The sequence below is a fragment of the Aspergillus fischeri genome, genomic scaffold (assembly GCF_000149645.3).
Source record: "Aspergillus fischeri NRRL 181 1099437636249 genomic scaffold, whole genome shotgun sequence".
Taxonomy (NCBI): Eukaryota; Fungi; Ascomycota; class Eurotiomycetes; order Eurotiales; family Aspergillaceae; genus Aspergillus; species Aspergillus fischeri.
Window position 1 is genome coordinate 3,822,606 of NW_001509770.1, and position 15,224 is coordinate 3,837,829.

Below are 15,224 nucleotides of genomic sequence, written 5' to 3' on the forward strand. Positions count from 1 at the left end.
AATCAGTTGCTCAATTGAATGAGTCAAACTGAGGAAAGGATAGAACTTAAAGGAAGAGAGGGGTGAGAAATAAGAGAAAAGACGGGGAAGAACAGAAGCCGACGACGAAAAAGAAACGCCGCCGGCTCTGGGGCAGCTGGGGAAGCTGATCGGTATGTTCCGTAGGCATAGTAACTGATTACTTGAGGATTATGGAGCTTCCATTGGAGATTAGACGTAGAGAGGGAGTAAAGCATCGGCTAGCAGATGAGCCAAACCTACCGACAAAGCGATTATCCGCCTGGCAGTACTAGAATACTAGTCGTATGGCAGTAGTACTGTTTTGCCGCCTTCCGAAGCCGGTCTCACCCCGATCGTACCGACTGCGTACAGCGGGAAACGGTAATTTACAAGTATCAATGGGAGTGTTCTCCGTATGTGGGAAAGGGTTCATCCCATCTGCGGGGCGACGGGGTTTTCAACTGGGACTATGAGAATGATTATTTCTTCTTGAATTCCGTAGATGCGAATGAAGTCAGAGCAGGGATTCCTTCAGAAAGAGAAGAGTCCTTGTTATCAATTAAAACACTCATTTGCCTACTTCACGAAAGATCCAAGTGGGATCCGTAATGATCCCGTAACGTCTGCAAGTTCCCTTCCGACTCGGGATCCGCATCGGCAGAAGACCCTGACATCTCGGCTGGGGGGTTTGCCGGCCTGAGGCTCCCAGGCTGCAGTCGAACTACTGCTTTCCGTAAACAATGGAAAGGAACTCAGCAAAAGGAAGATGCCAATGATCTTTAAGTCTGGAGAGAAATGTATCTTCTTCATGAGATAGAGAAGATGAAAATATAATCGCTTATAAGCAGGATTCTTCCATTTTGCTTCTGGTTGTTGAGAGTCCATCGAATCACCATGAGTATGGAGAACTTGAAATACCCACAGATAGCCAGTCCTTTCGAGACTCCTCCGTAGTTATAAATTCCGACTTATATCAGTTTGACCAACCGACTTGTCTAGATTTCCATCAATAGCAGCCGAGCAATCTGTATCAGATCCTCCACATATCGATCTCATCGTGGGGCAAGCTTTGGCAACTGTGTTGATGTAGCCCCACATTCGTATATAGTATAACTGACACATGGACATAGCTCCAGTTCGTTCGGTCCTTTCCCTTCAGGAGAATTCAAAAGAACATTGTTCCCACGCAAGTAAGAGAGGCGGCAGTCACCTGTGTCAGGCTTGATAAAGTCATATTGCTCTGCATGCAGAACGCCTTTCCCGCCTGCTCTGAATTACCGGAAGCTCTGCTAAACCGACCAGCTTGATGGATTTGCGGCGAAGCTGGAATCTGATAATTCCGTCATCCAATCCAGCTATCATGAAGGCTAGATACTCGTCCTGTACGCCAAAAGAAGATGGCAGATAACCAGCACGAGGACACTGCAAACGAGACATCCACATAGAGCAAGCGCAACTGACAAGGACAGTTCTACTTACCATGATTTCAGAGATTCGAGAGCCCGTATTTCCACCTTCAATCAGAATATGTGCAACTTGTCAGCAGCTGGTATGGAAACAGTACGACTATCGTTGGTGAAAGTCAGTCAGGGTCGATGTACGGGAACTGAAGTCTCCACGACTGCCGTTCAACAAGCGACCCCACTCGCGGCCTCACCACTGATTAGAATTTTCTGGGACGTCAAATCATAACGATGCATGGGAGCATAATTGTTATGCTCCCGAAGCTGTGGCAGACTAATCGTCGCCATGATTGCGAGTTCTGGGTCAATTGTAATGTATAAGGACAAAAATACCCCATGGGGCAGGAATCAGCGCCAACGAGATAATATCGTTTTCGCATTCGGGTGTTCTCCGAGAGGGAAGAACAGCAACAACGCATCACATCAATCATCAGTGTGGGAAAGAATAATATGATAGTAAGATGAGGATCGTTCCCTTGACTGAGAGAAGAATGCACAAAAGTCAGAAATGAGAATACTGCAACTAGACCACATTACATTACCCAGATTCGACAGCGAACAAAAAACAGCAACACCAACTAACCGGATCGGTCATAAGTTGAGCAGAACGGGGCAATGCAGCAAATCACAGAGCAATCCCCCTCACCGTCGGCCATTACCTAAGGATCTTAAGGCACCTGAAGGATCCTTAAACTTCGGAGATGTTGGTTTCACTCGGAGAGTTTCCTGCTTCCATCCCCCTGCAACTTCCCACCTTCATCAGTTTTCGATAATGTAGCTTTACTCTTAGGCCTCCAAGTCCATCCTTATTTATCCCCCTCGCGGCCCCCCGCGAGAACCATCATGGTTTTGAAGAAGTGTAACATCTGTGACCGTCGCTTCAAGAAGACGGAACATTTCAAGCGTCACGAACGGTCTCGTCAGTAGATCTATCAGAACTGAGGCAATCAATCTATTCTAATAGCTCTGTGTACAGACACCAAGGAAAAGCCTTACGAATGTAATGTCTGCCACAAACGATTCTCTCGAAGGTGGGTCATGCACGTGTCCAATCTGCTCTTTATATAAGGTAGTACTTGATCAGGAAATTGAAGATGCTAATATCTCCACTACAGTGATGTCTTGAGCCGCCATGCAAAAGGCCACAATGCCGCGTCGTCAAGCGCAACCAACGGGGTAGTGAAGACTGACCAGCATCATACTTCATCTACTCATGCGTATGACCAACAGCACTCTCGTGTCAACGGCAACGGTCAGTTCATCCCGAGCGTCAACCCGGTAGACGCACAGCAGGCACAGATCGTGCCGTTTATGCCGCGCGAAATCTCCCTTACAACACCGGACGGGCTTCCGTCATCGTCTCTTGATTGCCTGGCCGACATATCCGCTCACCAGGCTCGGACTCAAACCCAGCTCAATCCCATGGTGATGGATCACCAGCAGGCCTACCTCGGGTGGGGTGATGTCAGCGCAGCCGAACCGTCCCCGTACAGAGCGCCCGTATTCGGCCCAGTGCCGAATGACATCCTTCAATTCTGGCTGGAACCCCGGGCCGACACCACCTCAAATCCTAGTCCGATAGACCTCATGCGCGACGCCAGTGTTAGTCTCGTGGATGATCAGGCACCAGCGTCGCCTAGAGCGCGGCAGAATGGTCATCCGATTGAGAACCCGAGCATCCAATCTCCGAGCAACATTCCCAGTGAGAGATTTGCCAGAGTACAGCGGTACTGGCTCACCCCAACAAATAACACCGGGCGCCTGATGAACACCTTGTGGCGGGATGTAGCCACATGTTCCCTGGACAATATCCTTTTTGGAGTGTATTCGGGGCAACCCTTCAATGGTCCGTCTGGGCTATCAGGGGATTTGAGGTATGGGCTAGACGAGGAATGCAGGCAGAATCTTCTGGCCACCTTTGGCCAGGCTCGACGCAGCACGTCAAATGATACTTCGAACGCTCCACGCATGTCTGAGGCACCTTTTGGCTCTCCGCAAGTCTTTCCTCCAGCTGAAATCCTGGACATGGCACTCGACTTGTACCTTCGCAATTTCCAGCCGCTAGTACCGTTCATCCATATCCCTACATTCTCTGCAAAAAGGACTCGCTCACCAGTGCTCTATGTCATGTGTATGATTGGTATGATCATTCTGGGTACAAAAGGAACAACATCGTTTGTCTCCAAGAATTTCAACGTGAGTCCAGATGTCTGATCGTCAAGTGATATTGCTGAGTTCCTGTGTTTGCTAGTTGGTTCTTGACAAAATCACCGAAGAATTGGCCAAATGCGCAGCAGGAAGTGAGAACCCTGTTGGTACGGTGTCTACCTTTGCCGCGGCTTTTCTTTTCCTCAATTTGGCTGCAATGACCGGGGTAAGAGTTTCCACTACTGAGCCGGCTGAATCGTGCTGATTTGTCCACAGGAAAAGGAGCACATTGCTAAAAGCCAAATGTTGTATATCAACCTTATGACTGTAGGCCCAATCCTCATCTGTCTCATTATGTGAAAGTGATAAATGCCAACAGCCATCAGACTGCGCAAAGACATGGGTTATTCGCTGCAACGGAAGGACAAATCCTCGACATGAGTCTCTATGAGGCAATTCCCGATGTCGATGCAAGATGGAAAGCATGGAGCAAAGTGGAGTCTGTGAAGAGGTGCGTATCTCAACTGTGGAAAGATGCCCGGCTCCTGCTGACTCACTGTGCAGACTTATCATCGGACTTCTGCTACTCGACTCCTGGTACTCATCCTTCTTGTCAACGAGCCCCATAATCGTACCAGATGCAATACAGTTTATCTTACCGTGTGACGGAGCAATCTTTGACGCGAAAAGTGCCATGCATTGGATGCAGCTTATTCGCATTGGCAAGCGAATTTTGATGCCAACCGTGGTTGCTCCATCGGAAAATGTCGACCTTCCAGCGCTGGATAACTCAGTCGACGGTCTGTGCATGCACGGGGTGTTGGCAATGGTTCAACTCCGGCTCTGTGAGGCTTACCACCGCCTATTATCCAATCGAGCAAATTACCCGTTCGCGCCATGCCATACCTACGCTATGGACGGCCGTGCAAGATGCCTGCCAACGCTTCAGCTGCAAATAGTTGATAAATATAGGGAGGCCCTGGAACGACTTAATCCGAATGCTGTGGTCATGTGGCACAATATGTGCATGACACTCACTGCGGACATCCAGATATTCGAACTGGCTGCGGGTCGGTCAGGTCCTCTGCCAGCCCGGAAAGCCCTCGATGATATCGCCGTATGGTCTCAGACACCAGCCGCCCGAAGGTCGTGTCTCCACGCGGCCCAAATATACAAAGCCATGATCAACCGCAAAGCATCAGATCATACCATGTTTCACTCGATGCTCGCACTCTTCACTGCGGCGCTTGTGCTGGGGCTGTATACATTCATGGCACCACGTCCGCTAGAGACCACTGCCGGATGCATTTCCGTGGAACTCCTGGACGACGTTGACTGGCAGCAAGTGGGGCGAGAGGGTTTCACCAGCTTTATGGAACCTCGCGGTAACCATGCATTCACCGCTTCGGACAATTCAGCAGTCAATTTCATTCGTAATGGCGGTACACTGTACCTTCGCGGAATACCAGTGCAAGGAGGTTATCAATCTGCGCGGCGCATACTACTGGACTACGCGGGGCTCCTGAAGGACTCTGGGAAATGGAGCGTCCGAAAGTTCTCTCACGTCCTTCACATAATGAGTGATGTCCTCATGGATATTGAATAAGGTCTTGTTGACCGCGCTTCAAAGGGCTATCAATTGGACTCTGCATGTCTTCGGGGGATATCCAGCTGTCGATCACTCCGGCTATGCCTGCATCTTTGATGCTAGGTTCTTACGAACTTATTCGTCAGCTTTATCTGACAATTGTCCTCGGGAATGACTCCACGGTTCTGTCCGCCTCCGGACGCTGGACGACCTGCGTCGCTGCCCCTTATTCAGCAGCTTTGTTAACTTCAAGGTCTATTGAAGTCATGTGTTATGAGTATGCCATGATGACCATTGATACGAAGCGCTTCTTCGTGTTTAATGACCTCTGAGATGATGTATAGAGAAGCCTTTTTTTAAATCATGATCCCAGCGATTGAACGGCATCTGTACGTCTATATTATTCCGTTATTTACAAGGTCCTACGAGGGTGAAGACAAGACCATCACCATTGCCGAACCCGACTCCGCAGTTTATCCAACTCCTCCGGTGAGGCAATGACGCTCAGCGTGTACATTTGCCCATCGCGGAGATACGAATCTCCCTTTGGATCACCGGTCAACACCACCCTCGAACACCCACAATAGGGATCTCCGAACCACAATGCCTCCCCGTCTCTGTCACTCTTCGCCTCAACATGCGCGCCCTCTGACTCAACCGACAAGGGTTGATTGGTCTCGGAATACTTGGAGACGCTCAGCCCGTTGCACCGCGCATCAGGCATGTGCCACACATCGTCCAGGACAAGCTTGTTCGGCCGAGGATCATGAGGTCCACGCTGGACCTGTAGCTCGACCGTGCCGATGCCCAGGACTCGCGACCGGCCGATCTTCCCTGGTGCACGGCGGTAGGAGGTGAAGGTGGACCGGTTTTTGGCGTAGTGGCAGTTGCCGCCGACGACGATCCAGTCCCAGCAGCGATTGTATTTGTGAGAGCCGGTGTGGGCGTTGGCCTTGTGGCGTCGATGGTGTGGGGGAGTGGGAGTTGAGGCTGGTGAATGTGAATGCGATTGTGTCTTCTTGTGGACCTTGGGGTCTCGACGACCATGCACTTCAGCCATTTCCACTTCTCAATGAGAGAAGAGACAGTAGATGCCTCAGGCAAGATAATGAAATGAAACGAAATGAACCAAGTCAGCGTTTACACTGACACTACTAAGCGATCGACAGATGTATAGATGCCTGCACAAATTCCACCGAGACGTACAACCGCCAACATAGAGAATATTAAAACCCGTTGTTCTGTGGCAATCTCCCACCACATGGGGAATATATCCCCCTAGACCGAGCGACACGTTATCCATGATGTAACCCTATCAATGGTAAGATCCCATTGCACCGGATGATCGATAATCCAAGTCGTACAGAGCGACCCATGAATCAACTTTAAACTCAATCTTTACAGTGAGCCGTTCTGTTGACCCTGCGGAATAACTATCTCCACCCTTGGTCTGGTCCATAGCCTTGACGTCAGGAACCAGGGATGGGGACGCGACGGGAGATAAGCTTGATGTTTGGGTTATGGTGAGATTGTTTATCTGCGCACTGATGACAATTTAGAGGTTGAAATGTAATCTCCTGCATTGAGCAAGCGTCTGACAAGCTGAGTCTTGGATGGTCCGTATCTTCATATGGTCTGCAGTAGTGTATGAGTCTAAATTATTTGTATATCTATCCATCGTACTATATGTATATAAAAGTAATATGTGCAACGGGTATAGTACCAATAAACGCTAAATCACCAGTTTCGAAACCACACTCTTCACCTATAGAGAAGCCCATCGACCATCTCGGCGATGGCGAGCGAACTCGTCAACCCTGGACTCTCGATCCCTAGCAGATTGATGAAGCCCGGAAATCCCTCCTCCTCCTGAATGACAAAATCCTGGAACCCCTTGCCCGTGTTGACGGCGCCGCCGCGGCCCAGCTTCGGTCGGATGCCGCAGTAATCCAGACTGATGGCTTCCGGGGCAACACGCGGCAGGTACGCCTTGATCTCCGGCAGGGCCTGCTGCAGCCTCGCCGGACTGGGCTTCAGATCCGTCGGATCATCCACCCACTCGACGTCCGGGCCGAAGCGGATCCGTCCCCCCAGGTCCAGCGTCAAATGCGTCCCCAGCCCCCCATGGCCCGGCAGCGTAGCCGGATAAACCAGCACGGAAGTCCTGGGAAACGAAGCCGAGTACGAGAAGTACGTGCCCTTGGCGTAGAACGGGGTGCGGTGCCGCTCCCGTGGCAGGACCATGTTGTTGATCGCGCAAGCCCCGTTTCCCGCGCTGTTGATGAGCGTCTCCGCCGTGATGGAGGTCTCGGCCCCGTCCGCCGACACAGCCGTGATTCTGTACCCGGCCCGGCCGCCATCCAGCGCCTCGATCCCCGTCACGTTCGTCAGGAACGCGCAGTCCCCGCCGCGGTCCTCGAAGTCGCCCTGCAGGTATGTCATGAGCGCGTGGCTGTCGACGATGCCCGTCGTCTCGCTCTCCACGATCCCCGCTAGAGCTTGGACTTCGGGTTCCCGCCGCTGGGCCTCCTCGCGGCCGACGAGCCGGGTGGGTACACCGAGGGTCTGCGCGAGCTTGTGCGTGCCCAGCGCGGCGGCCCATTGCTCTTCGTTCTGCGCGACGATCCATTTCTTCGTGTTGCGGTGCGGGATGCCTTGTTTTGCGCAGAGGTCGTACATCATTTGTTTGCCGCGGATGCAGAGTTTCGCTTTGAGGGAGTCGGTTCCGTAGTAGATCCCCGCATGGATTACCTGACAATTCAGTGACCTCGTTAGTCCTTATGCGTAGAAGTACGACAAGAATCAATCACCTCGGAATTGCGACTGCTCGTCTCGGTCCCCACTGCATCATGCCGCTCCAAGAGAATAGTCGAGGTACCCTGTCTCGACGCCAATTGTCGCGCGATCGCAAGACCGACAACGCCAGCTCCAATCACCTTGTCATCAATGAGTATTTTGTCATTAAGCTTTAGAAAAGTCCTGGGAGGGGCTTACCGCATGTGTGACGTCTGCGCTGGACGCCCGCGTGCTTGAGAAGTTGCGCCGTGCGAGGAATGGCCTCGATAGAGCGATGCAAGCGCGGGTAGCCATCGCTGTGGCTGTATTGAAACTATGCTCTGGTTTCAAGGTATGTGCAGAAGTAATATTTTCCGACTTTCAGGAAATTGAGAGATAAATCATGGCTGGGACGCAATAACCGAAGTGGAATCGGGATGAGGCCGATGGCCGATAAGGCCGCGATAAGACTCCATTACCCGAATCGTGCGAGTACGGGGATTTCTAAACTACACTCTACGATGACCACTTATTGGCTACGCTCTATGTTGTCGCTTAACAAGCATTTCCTACCATCAATGTCGGTAGTTGCTGGTCAACGGTCAGGACTTATGGAATTATGCATGTACAAATAATGCCATTTCGCTATGAAGATATCGTGCAACCCACTCTATATGATCATGTGTAATACACACTCAGCACAAGCTCTAGCCTCGTTTCCCAACGTTCTTGAGCATCTCGTCCAGGTGCTATAAGAGTCAGCGATATCCAAATCCATACTAGGAAGCTGCATACCTGTTTCTGTTCTGTTGCTAATTTGCCATGGGTATCCTGTGCTCATGTCAGAGATCAGACACTATTCCGGGGGTTAATGATTCGGCTTACACTGATGATGGTCAAAATCAAAGAATAGTTATTAAACAGAAATTTCTCCCTTCTCTTTGCGTCACCCCCGCTGCGACTAAGTTTGGTCAACAGGCCATCAAATTCGGCGACCAATCGCTTCAAACTGTTCGCAACAGGTTCGTCATCCCCAGCATCGCTGCTCAGCACTAATATCCCGTGCAGGAGTTGACCAAACCGCTGTGTGAGAAAGTGAGGTGCTGAAGATTGGGTCAAGTCATCGCCTCCAGCTAATGACAGGGCAGAAACAGCACTCCGACCGGTGTTGGACGCCACTCGCTTCAAGGACTCCCGGTGAAGGTCCATAATAACTTGGAATCGGGGCCAAAGCTGCATGTTGATTCCGTTGATGTAGGAATCGGCAACAGGCACTTTCCGCCGTTGCAGTTCGAATGCCGCTTGCTGGTTCAATCGTACACAGATCAACACCCCCAATGAGTCTGTCGAGTTCTCGATCAATTGCTTTGTAAGACCTTGCCCCAGAGCGAAAACAGGTTCGAATATCTCGGCGGCCTTCCGAGAAATCTGGTGAAACGACAAAGTGGAAAACATCTCTGTCATGAAAGAATATTCAGCCGATATATTGTCTACCAAAGCCAGGTTAAAGTTTCTGAAAGGGACTTCAATTCCATGGAACGCATTGTCCTCTTCAGCGAGATATGCTGACAAGGCCATGTGGTTACTCGTCCGAAGTATGTCAATACGTCTCCCCAGCGAAAACGGGTCATGCGCAGCGGACCCAGAGCGACCCGAGGAGATGATATGCCCTATGGAATATAAGCCTTGACTGCAGAGAAGAGCAACTGGACAAACATGACGAACCTGTCTTCGGCGCGGAAGGGTCTCCCCCAAGTATATCGTTCCTATCACTCGGATAGACTTTGATCTTTTCAAGAGCTTGCAGATAGCGAGTGAAATGAGAGAGATAGTACCAGCGCATAGTGTTAATGTATGCCTGCGTAATCTCTCCCGTAAGCTGAGGGTGAGCTCGCGAGATATAACTGTACAGGTCCTTAAACTTGACCAAGCGTTGCTGCTGGATAATTTGAGCATTGATGTTCGGAGAACGCAATGCTCTGATCTGGGACACTAGGTAGTCCCGGATCCTTTCCACTGCCTGTCACTCTCGTCAGCACGGACTCGAAGTTTGGGTTCATAGAAATGATACTGACTTTATTCTTGATATCATTCAGAAGCGGTCGCACATCTTCAATTGCTTTTGTGCTACTGCTACCAGAAACCTTGGCTTCTATACTCGTCATGCGTGCTTCGATCTCATTCAGGGCCTTGACCCAATTCTCGTCAATGGGTCCCTCGGCAATCAATCGAACAGCTCTCGGCGAGATACTGATTTCCTCAACGGCAGGTCCAAGAAGTTGCTCAACTTTGCGCCGGTTCTCCAGCATCGCATTCAACTGTACAGACCGAGTCTGGAGAGTCTCTATCTCAGCCGAAACAGCACCAAGTTCACTTTGGAAGTCACTCAGATACATCTCAACCGATTTTGAGACATCATCACAGCTTGTGATGGCAGCATGTAGTTCCTGATACTTATCTCTTTCCTTCTCGAATTGCTGGAGCGTTTGTGCACTAACATCGGCGGAGGTAGCTCTCCGTGGCTCGCCTACCTGAGATACGAACTCCTCAAGGCTAAGGTCTCCGAAGTCTATCGGCTCAACCAAGTGCAATGGCTTTGCTTCAGGGGCTGACGTCTTCAGACACTCATTTGTCTCTACGTCACCCTTCTGCTTTCCAATAATGTCCTTCAGCACCTCGAGCGGATCAGCTACGTCAGAAGGACGGGACCTTGCAGCACCTTGTTTGAGAACCGAGCCATTGACTCCGCGTGCGGTTGCCGGCAGAGAGGTGGTCGAGTCACTTGGTGTCAGCAGAACGGATAACGAGGAGCCTTGCCGGTTCTGACTCGGACGGTTGTTCGGTGGAGCAGGCGACAGGAGGGAGGAAGATCGTCGGGGAGCAGGTGAATTGCTGCGACTATCGAGAGGGACACCGGAGGGGGTGGAGTGACTTGATATGCGATCAAGCCACATCTTGGGAAGCAGGCACGGAACAGCGTGCGGATATTGAGAAGCTCACAGCCCTCATTGAAGTCGAGCGAAGGTTGTCTGCGGAGTTTATAGATCTATGCCTGGCAAGCTCTCCGCACTGGAGGCATGCAATGCAATTGATTCCTGATATTCTCAGCAACTCAGTCAATTCAGAGATGACAGCTTATAGACATAAAGGCATATCTCAACCGTCTCTCCAAAATTAGAGGACTGTCATGCACAACATACTGTACCGTCTGTTATCAGGCTTCCTATCACCAACTGTTTATGGGCAGGTCGAGATGCTACAGCTGGGCCCAGAGACCACAAGTGCAGCGTGTCTGAGGCTAAACCGCTTTAGGGACTAGCGACCCAAGAAAACCCCGCCACAACAAAACTGCCATTTTTTTCGCAGGCGATTTGTCGATTTCTTTTCGCCCGTTCCTCCACCGTCTCCTCTAAACCCTCTCGAAGAAACTTTTTCCTCTTCCCTTTCTTCTCTCCTATCCCCCTCTATCTTAAAAGAAAAACAAATCAGGTTTCGTCCTGTTCTACTCTCATTAATCCTCCATTCTCATTCACCCTTATACACTTTCACCATGGCTGACGAGGTATGACTTGGTTGATTCACTGTGTACTTGCTGCGTTTCTACTCTCAGGCTGCCCCGCATCCATGCACATGTCCCCTCTTCTGCTTCATACCTCAACCATCGAGCGACCAAGCAACGACTGTTTTCAACTGTCATCTTTTTCAGACTGGACACCATCAACTGACCTTTATTTCTTTTCAGCATGAGACCTTCGAGTCCGCCGACGCTGGTGCGTCCGCGACCTACCCCATGCAGTGCTCCGCTCTGAGAAAGAACGGTCACGTTGTCATCAAGGGTCGTCCCTGCAAGATCGTTGATATGTCCACCTCCAAGACTGGCAAGCACGGTCACGCCAAGGTGCACATCGTCGCCCTCGATATCTTCACCGGCAAGAAGCTGGAAGATCTTTCTCCCTCCACCCACAACATGGACGTTCCCAACGTCACCCGTCGTGAATACCAGCTCGTAAGTCGACCTGCCAAAGCCAACTCAATTTTCACCTCCAGATGACTTACTGATATGCTTTGCAGCTTGATGTCACTGACGACGGTTTCCTCTCCCTCATGGACGAGGCCGGTAACACCAAGGACGACGTCAAGCTCCCCGAGGGTGAGGTTGGTGACAAGATCCAGAAGATGTTCAACGAGGAGGGCAAGGACTGCAGTAAGTACCCAGCATTGCGCCTTGAGACTTGAATTGTTGGACTAACACGGAATACCCTAGACGTCACCATCCTCACTGCCATGGGCGAGCAGGCCTGCATGGATGTCAAGGAGGCTCCCAAATAAATGATCCCGACACTTAGGGACCTCTTCTTGCTCCGTCGGCCATTGTGTCTCCAAGGGTCTCCTGTTTTATGTGTATGTCCTTTAGTTCATGGATGATGCAACGTTTTGGGCGATTCATGGCATGTCTGTTGCTTGACTTATGTCCGCCAATATAGCCTTGGATGTACGCTGCACCAGCGAAAGGAATTGCTTAAAGTTGACAGCATCACGTGCCCTCTGCCAGGAAGCGGTCCTACTCTTACGATAGTTTGACGATCAAAAAATTTACAAGCCTAATTAGGACAACCATTGTCATACGCGTAGCTCTGTAATTTTTCCTTTGCGGGTTTCAAGCTATTGTCCTTTGTTTGAGCTCTAGGGCGAACATTCTTATTCAGAACATTGCTCAGATAATTCTGGGTTGTCAAATTAAATTGTTCTGACCAGTTGACCAAGATACGAGGTATCAAAAATTCTTTTCTGGTATAAGCACCTATGGACCGAACCACACCCTGAGAATTTCTCCCTCTACTCTTCCACCCCACCAGACCATTCAAGAATGAACACAACCGCCCTGGATGGAGTACACCACCCGAGGGGTCTGTGGGCAGGACGGGTGCCGTGAGACTCGATATTATCTAGACAACGGTCTCTGGTTTTGCAGGCGGGGTCATCAGCAGGAGGTACGGCCAAATCAGCCCAACCCCGCCTTCTTCAATTCATCACGCGGAAGCATTCTAAGTTCTGATGGTTAATTTCTTCTGCAGGGTTTACAAGTGGAGGAAGATCCCGACGATTTCGGCACTCAGGGCAAGACTAGTCGTGTAAAGAAGGCTGTAGCTGAAAAGGGCCATAAGAGTGAGCATCCGATAACCATGTCTGAGAAGATTGCACCTTTATTAATGGTGTGACAGCGTATCGTGGTCGACAGGCATACACTCTTTTTTTGCAGATTTATCAATTGATTCTGTGGAAACAATGCCACGCCTTGGTTCAAGGTCGAGGCTTTCCCGCGGAGCTTGAGGTAAGTGGAACTACCTATGCTTCGCCCAGCCATCATCCTTGATAGCAGTGTCTGACTGTTGGTTTCAGGTCGTGGTCCGAGATCTTTGGGCTCTTCGTTTGGAAAGCCTGTCGGAGCGACTCAACGACCCTGCTGAAGATGATAGGGAACCCGAACTCTTTAGTTCACAGCCTGCCACGACGCTTGATGAGTCCGAGGGAGCATTCAAGCTCAGTGGGAGAGCGGCTCAATGGCCCAGACTGATTGACACAATCGGACTGTGTTATTTGGGCTGCCTGCTCATGAGGCTCCCGGTCACCATTGGAGAATTTCATCGGTAAGTCTTCTTTACAGCTCATAAGAACGAAAATGAACATCTGACTTTGAGACTCTTTCCAGGATGCTTATGCGAGAAGATGTTCCTTTCATCAGGGTCCTCAGATTAATCCCACGGGAGATGAGGGATAAATTACCCCAGGAGTACATCGCTCTCTTGGAGACTACTGTAAGCCTCTACCTTCATGATGCCGACTGTGTCAGTACTGACCCTCGGATAGAGATTGATAAAGGCTGAGCATCTTCATAAAGCGACCCTGGAGCTATCGCTCTTGTATCACAACAAGTTTGGTGTTCAATTCCCGTCCTTGAACACACCGGCCACGTTATATCGCTATATCAAACGTCTCGCGCTCCCAGGTACGAACTGTTCATGCTTGATATTTCTCATTTCGCAATCTTCTAACCTTCATGCAGTCGATATATATCCCGCTGTTAAAAGGCTGCAAAGTCTCGTGAGTTTCACATTTGAGTTTCCAACTACCGTCCCCGGTAGAAGTCGGCCACTTCACCTGCCTGAAGTGCAGCTTATTACGCTTATTGTCATTTCTACAAAATTGTTCTTCCCATTTGACGACATCAAGAGGTATCCCGTATCCACACGGGAACCCAGCGCACAGGTGCTTGACTGGAAGCTTTGGGAACAAGTTCAAAGACACTTCGACAGACGGGAAACGGCTGGGGGCAGGATCGGAAAGGGGAATGAGATACTCGTCACTGAGAAAGACGTCTTCAACATGACTCCGGACCAATTAGATGAATACATGGACTGGTACGAGACCAGTTGGCTCGATCACAGCAGAGGTAAAATGACCTTGCAACTCCGTCCTACGAGGTTTGACGAACGCTAATCCCCCGAAGTGTCGAACCCGTTAGCAGAGTTCTTCCCGATTGGTCCGACGGGCTCGGAAGGCCAGACTGTTAGCGACTCCACAGAAGGAGATGATGAAGCTATGCATGCAATGCTGGAAACAGTTACTAGCCAACTGAAACCAAGAAAAGTTTCTGATCCTAAGGCCGACGTGGCTCGCCCGGGGACATCGTATCCACGTTATCGAACCGAGTCCGAACTGCCAGAGACGGCGAGGTCCTTTTACGAAATTGCTGCTAAAGTAGCAGGTGTCTCTTTGTCCACACTCGTTAGAGCTGTATCGCAGGCGGAGACCAAAATCTCTCGGTGGTTGGACGATAAGAGGAGGATTGAGCACCATGGAGATCCTGCGGAAATGGACGTCACTGGTGAAGCGGGCACAGAAGACTTGGAAGCCATGGAGGATGAGGATATGTCTGGTTTGAGCGACGAGTCCTAACTCGAGATATGGTAGATAGCAATTCCCAGTTAAGTATTAAGCCATATGACCCTCAGGCACCTAGCGGAAAAAGGGAGTGTTTTTACAAAGAGAACGTCAGTGAGTCAAACTACGACAAATTTCTGTCTGACTGAACATTCGATGAGCATCCAGCAACGTAAGACAGGTTCCGGGTATGCAGTTGGACGTTCGATGTATGGAAATGCGGAGATAATCCGAAACGGGGAAGTGGCACCTGCCGACCGGCGGCAACTAAAGGTGATGACGAAAATAGTCATTAGGGCTTAGGGTAT

The 15,224-nt window shown here is 50.4% G+C and overlaps 6 protein-coding genes across 6 annotated transcripts; 3 read left to right on the top strand and 3 right to left on the bottom strand.

Annotated features, from left to right (window-relative positions):
- Positions 1 to 2,306: 2,306 nt before the first annotated feature.
- On the top strand, positions 2,307 to 5,217 carry NFIA_020620 (FTFMHR domain-containing protein; the record flags this gene model as incomplete). The annotated part of the gene is made up of 7 exons (XM_001265250.1): positions 2,307 to 2,382; positions 2,440 to 2,494; positions 2,579 to 3,659; positions 3,715 to 3,837; positions 3,888 to 3,938; positions 3,998 to 4,122; positions 4,176 to 5,217. The coding sequence occupies 7 exons, from the start codon at positions 2,307 to 2,309 to the stop codon at positions 5,215 to 5,217; spliced, it is 2,553 nt and encodes an 850-aa protein (XP_001265251.1).
- Positions 5,218 to 5,644: 427 nt separating this feature from the next.
- NFIA_020630 (uncharacterized protein) lies at positions 5,645 to 6,259 on the bottom strand (the record flags this gene model as incomplete). Its single annotated transcript, XM_001265251.1, has 1 exon — positions 5,645 to 6,259. The coding sequence occupies one exon, from the start codon at positions 6,257 to 6,259 to the stop codon at positions 5,645 to 5,647; it is 615 nt and encodes a 204-aa protein (XP_001265252.1).
- Positions 6,260 to 6,960: 701 nt separating this feature from the next.
- On the bottom strand, positions 6,961 to 8,289 carry NFIA_020640 (NAD(P)/FAD-dependent oxidoreductase; the record flags this gene model as incomplete). The annotated part of the gene is made up of 3 exons (XM_001265252.1): positions 6,961 to 7,950; positions 8,010 to 8,135; positions 8,194 to 8,289. The coding sequence occupies 3 exons, from the start codon at positions 8,287 to 8,289 to the stop codon at positions 6,961 to 6,963; spliced, it is 1,212 nt and encodes a 403-aa protein (XP_001265253.1).
- Positions 8,290 to 8,681: 392 nt separating this feature from the next.
- NFIA_020650 (putative GARP complex subunit (Sac2)) lies at positions 8,682 to 10,928 on the bottom strand (the record flags this gene model as incomplete). The annotated part of the gene is made up of 5 exons (XM_001265253.1): positions 8,682 to 8,723; positions 8,770 to 8,805; positions 8,860 to 9,644; positions 9,700 to 9,994; positions 10,050 to 10,928. 5 exons carry the CDS (start codon positions 10,926 to 10,928, stop codon positions 8,682 to 8,684), a joined length of 2,037 nt encoding a protein of 678 aa, XP_001265254.1.
- A 596-nt stretch (positions 10,929 to 11,524) lies between these two features.
- NFIA_020660 (Eukaryotic translation initiation factor eIF-5A) lies at positions 11,525 to 12,303 on the top strand (the record flags this gene model as incomplete). The annotated part of the gene is made up of 4 exons (XM_001265254.1): positions 11,525 to 11,536; positions 11,717 to 11,980; positions 12,046 to 12,178; positions 12,239 to 12,303. The coding sequence occupies 4 exons, from the start codon at positions 11,525 to 11,527 to the stop codon at positions 12,301 to 12,303; spliced, it is 474 nt and encodes a 157-aa protein (XP_001265255.1).
- A 557-nt stretch (positions 12,304 to 12,860) lies between these two features.
- On the top strand, positions 12,861 to 14,931 carry NFIA_020670 (TFIIB-type zinc finger domain-containing protein; the record flags this gene model as incomplete). The annotated part of the gene is made up of 8 exons (XM_001265255.1): positions 12,861 to 12,965; positions 13,065 to 13,118; positions 13,235 to 13,306; positions 13,375 to 13,622; positions 13,685 to 13,790; positions 13,843 to 13,981; positions 14,039 to 14,425; positions 14,483 to 14,931. 8 exons carry the CDS (start codon positions 12,861 to 12,863, stop codon positions 14,929 to 14,931), a joined length of 1,560 nt encoding a protein of 519 aa, XP_001265256.1.
- Between the last annotated feature and the right edge of the window lie 293 nt (positions 14,932 to 15,224).